The sequence below is a fragment of the Zootoca vivipara genome, chromosome 3 (genome assembly GCF_963506605.1).
Source record: "Zootoca vivipara chromosome 3, rZooViv1.1, whole genome shotgun sequence".
NCBI classification, from domain to species: domain Eukaryota; kingdom Metazoa; phylum Chordata; class Lepidosauria; order Squamata; family Lacertidae; genus Zootoca; species Zootoca vivipara.
Window position 1 is genome coordinate 40,210,981 of NC_083278.1, and position 4,115 is coordinate 40,215,095.

A 4,115-nucleotide genomic window follows, 5' to 3' on the forward strand; every position below is an offset into this window, starting at 1 on the left:
GGGCATATTAAATTTCCTTAGTTGTCACAAGAAATACAATCTCTGGTGTACCTTTTTAATAATAATATTGATATTATCTGACCAATTCAATTTTTGAGAGATCATAGAGCCCAAGCACCTAAAGGACTCTACCACTACAACCATGTTACCAAGAATGGAGATTAGCAACAAGATGGGAGGATGCCTTCTAAACTCAATTATCATTTCCACTAGCTTTTGGGCATTTAGCACCAAGTTATTCCTGCTGCACCATGAGACAAGATGATCTACTTCCCGCCTATATGCAGGACATACCTACCAAGTCCTGGACTGAAGAATCCGGGAGTGGCAGCCGTGGTTTGCCCATCTATGGGCACCAAAAATGGCCGCCGCCACCACCGGAAGTTGCGTCTATGCACTTCTGGACATGCGTAGACGCGACTTCCGGCGCCAGCCATTTTTGGTGCCCATAGACAGTGCCCATAGATGGGCAAAGCAGGAAAAAAAATAGCCGCCGGCAGGAGCAGAATAAGGGAGAAAAGCGGGAGGCGAACTGATACGGGGGACCGCCGGGAAACGGTACGAAAAAACGGGGCTTTCCCGGGGAAAACGGGGTACTTGGCAGCTATGATGCGGGAGCTGCCTGTCTTCGTACCTCCACCCCTAACCACACAGTTGTGCAAAGCCTGGTACTGTATAATTATTTCCTTCACAGGAAGCATGTTATTATTAATATAATAATATAGCCATATTCAGATATCCAAATGGCTGTCACATGGAAGATGGTGCAAGCTTGTTTTCTCCTGCTCTGAAGGGTGGGTCCTGAACCAACATCTTCAAATTACAAGAAAGGAGATCCTGACTTAACATCAGGAAGAGCTTTCTAACATAAACGAGACTCTCCACAAGCTGGCCTTTCATTTCTCTTGCAGCCCTACAGGTTCCTATATCTCAAGCTATAAAGAAGCTGAAAGTCTAAGCGTCTTGTTACAAATGATCGTCCAAAGACTAATAGTTAGTGAAAGAATAGTTCTAAAAACACGGTTAAAGGTTTAGTGCTTGTTAGTGAACTCTCACAGCAGTGGTCTGCATCCAACAAGGAAAGCAGCCAAGTCGCAGGCAAAATAACATACGTATGGCTGTGTGTGTGTTGCAAAGACTTACTCAGTGGGATACATGGCATGTTCGCAATAATTAGAGCACACCACATAAGCTCTGAAAACAGGAATGGGCTGTGTACATAAAAATTAATTTTTGAGGTGAAAAATCATTAAACCTTTGCTTGACAGCATCTTATTATAAAGTCTGTATTTTTAGACTGTTCAAAAGATTGACACCTGAATGTGAAAAGCTAGCGTGCATTAGCTTAAGTATGGCTTTTCTGAAACATTTTACCTCCTGAAGTAAGTCGATTAATTTGCTTGTAATACCACAGATTTTGTGTAGCCATGAAGAATGAAGTTCAGATTTGACTCTGCTATGAATGTATTAAACATCCGATTAATCTGAGACAGAACTTACTTGCAGAAATCTCTAAATGCAGACACAACCTTAGGAGAAGCTTCCCATTTTATTTTATTTTATTATTTTTGGAAGCCCTATTAATAGTTTGTCATCATGCAAAGTTTGTTCTGCAGATGCATGAAGCAGTGCCTTCTTTGTTGTGGCACCCCGGTTGTGAAATGTGCTACTTACAGAATCCCACCTGTTTGCATCACTCCTTAATCCCACCTGTTTGCAGCACTCCTTAATTGTGAAATGTGCTACTTACAGAATCCCACCTGTTTGCATCAATCCTTTCTGTTCCACCAAGCCTTCTGCAGTGGGTCGCTAATGAGGTCTTTGGTTGTTTCATAATTTAGTCTGGGTGTTCAATTTGTATCTTGATTAAACTAGTTTTAAATATTGCATTTTTTTAAAAAAAAAGAATCTTTTTTGCCACTTTGGGTATTCTTTAAAACAAAAAAAGAAAAGCCATCTTGGTAGATCTGCTATTAAGAAACATCCTTTTATCTTCCAGGAGCAAGCAGCAAACTGGAGGGGAAAGCAAACTGGATCTGGGAGGAAATGTGACACTAGGATATCGTACTCCAACTCCGAAGTATCCTTAGTGATCTTCCAGAATGGAGGAACTTTAAAGCTTGGCACTACCAGCACCTAGGAGGCACTGAGCAGTTTGTATTGGTCTGAAAAGATGAACCACACCAACTTCACACCAGAAGCCGACACGGCTGTCCGATCCAAAACTGTCACTGAAAACATGCTTATTACAGTGTCTCTGTCCATAATTACAACCTTGACCATGCTTCTGAACTCTTCGGTCATTTCAGCAATCTGCCTGACAAAGAAGCTGCACCAGCCTGCCAACTACTTAATCTGCTCGCTGGCTGTTACAGACCTGCTTGTCGCTGTTTTGGTCATGCCCTTGAGTATCACATACATTGTGATGGAAAGGTGGACTTTGGGATACTTCCTGTGCGAGATATGGCTGAGCATAGACATGACCTGTTGCACATGCTCGATTCTTCACCTTTGCGTCATCGCGCTGGATCGATACTGGGCGATTACAAATGCTATCGAGTATGCCAGGAAGAGGACGGCCAAGAGAGCTGGAGTTATGATTGGCACTGTGTGGACAATATCCACCTGCATCTCCATGCCTCCTTTGCTTTGGAGAAACCACAGCGCTAACACCAATTCCAGCGAGTGTCAGATTCAACACAACCACGTCATCTACACCATTTACTCCACATTTGGGGCATTTTATATCCCTTTGACCCTCATCTTGATTCTCTATTACAGAATCTACCATGCGGCAAAGAGCCTTTACCAAAAACGCGGCTCGAGCCGGCACCTCAGCAGCAGGAGCACCGACAGCCAAAACTCGTTTGCGAGTTGTAAGCTCACGCAAACCTTCTGCGTCTCAGACTTCTCCACATCAGACCCGACCATGGAATTTGATAGGATGCATGCTTCGGTGAGGACCTCTCCCTTTGACAACGACCTGGATTTGGTTGGAGACCGTCAACAGATTTCCACTGTGAGGGAGCGAAAGGCTGCACGCATCCTAGGCCTCATTTTAGGCGCCTTCATTTTGTCTTGGCTGCCATTTTTTATCAAGGAGCTCGCTGTGGGCCTTCAGCTTAGCACCGTATCGGCAGAAGTGGCTCACTTTCTGACATGGCTGGGTTATGTGAATTCTCTTATCAATCCTCTCTTGTACACTAGTTTTAATGAAGATTTTAAACTTGCCTTTAAAAAACTCATTAGATGTTGGGAACACTCTTAAAAATTATTATGGACAGCTACCATGTGACTTATGGGCCTTAAATATGAGCTGTGGGGGAGGGCGGGGATACCTGAAACTGGAAACCTGTTTGAGTTTATTTATTTATTAGCTTCGTTTGGAGGTTTTTTGCTCATAAAAAAGGGACTTTGTTTTGCTTGCCTTTTTAACTTAATTGCTCCTTAGCTTGTAAATCTATACTGCTGTTTTCTACCTCTCTGTACCATGAGCATATGAGTTTCTATACTATGAGTTTGAAATACGTTTAATTACACAGGCCTCTTCCCCACCCCGCTCTCTTATTTTGAGACGACACATGCAAAATAAAGAGCCCCGTTCAAAAGTTGTTTTGCTGCCACTTCTAATAAATGGATAGCCCTATCCCCCCCTCCCAGGCACACTGACACTTCAGCATAGCAGCCGTTATATACAACAGAGGGCCTAGTACACAGACCCACTCCTCGTTCTTGCTCTAAGTAGCCTAGCCTGAATGTGATCTGGTGCCTCTCCTGGTAAATATTGGCTGACATGCCATGGTGTGTGTATCTATGCGCACACACACACACACACACCAAGAAACAAATAGGGGACGGGAATGAACCCACTTCTAAAGCACAGCTGTGCCTATGAGAGAGAATACCCTATAATTTCTTTTAAAATTATATGTGGTCATATCCAAAGTCAGCTTCTTCATGCAAAAACTTTCACCTGTGCAATGGAACTTCCTGTCAGGACTGGCTCCAGGTTTTGGGGGGCCCTTAGCCCTCCTGTTCCTCTTTGACCCCCCCCCTTCTTGGCCCCAACCATGTGACCAAACTTTATACAGGCAGGAGAGAGTTTTAGGACATGA

At 43.7% G+C, this 4,115-nt stretch overlaps 1 protein-coding gene across 1 annotated transcript; it reads left to right on the plus strand.

Moving 5' to 3' along the window:
- The first annotated feature begins 2,004 nt into the window (after positions 1-2,004).
- HTR1E (5-hydroxytryptamine receptor 1E) lies at positions 2,005-3,390 on the plus strand. The gene has a single exon (XM_035109442.2). It carries the CDS (start codon positions 2,174-2,176, stop codon positions 3,266-3,268), a length of 1,095 nt encoding a protein of 364 aa, XP_034965333.1. The 5' UTR covers positions 2,005-2,173; the 3' UTR covers positions 3,269-3,390.
- Positions 3,391-4,115: the final 725 nt, after the last annotated feature.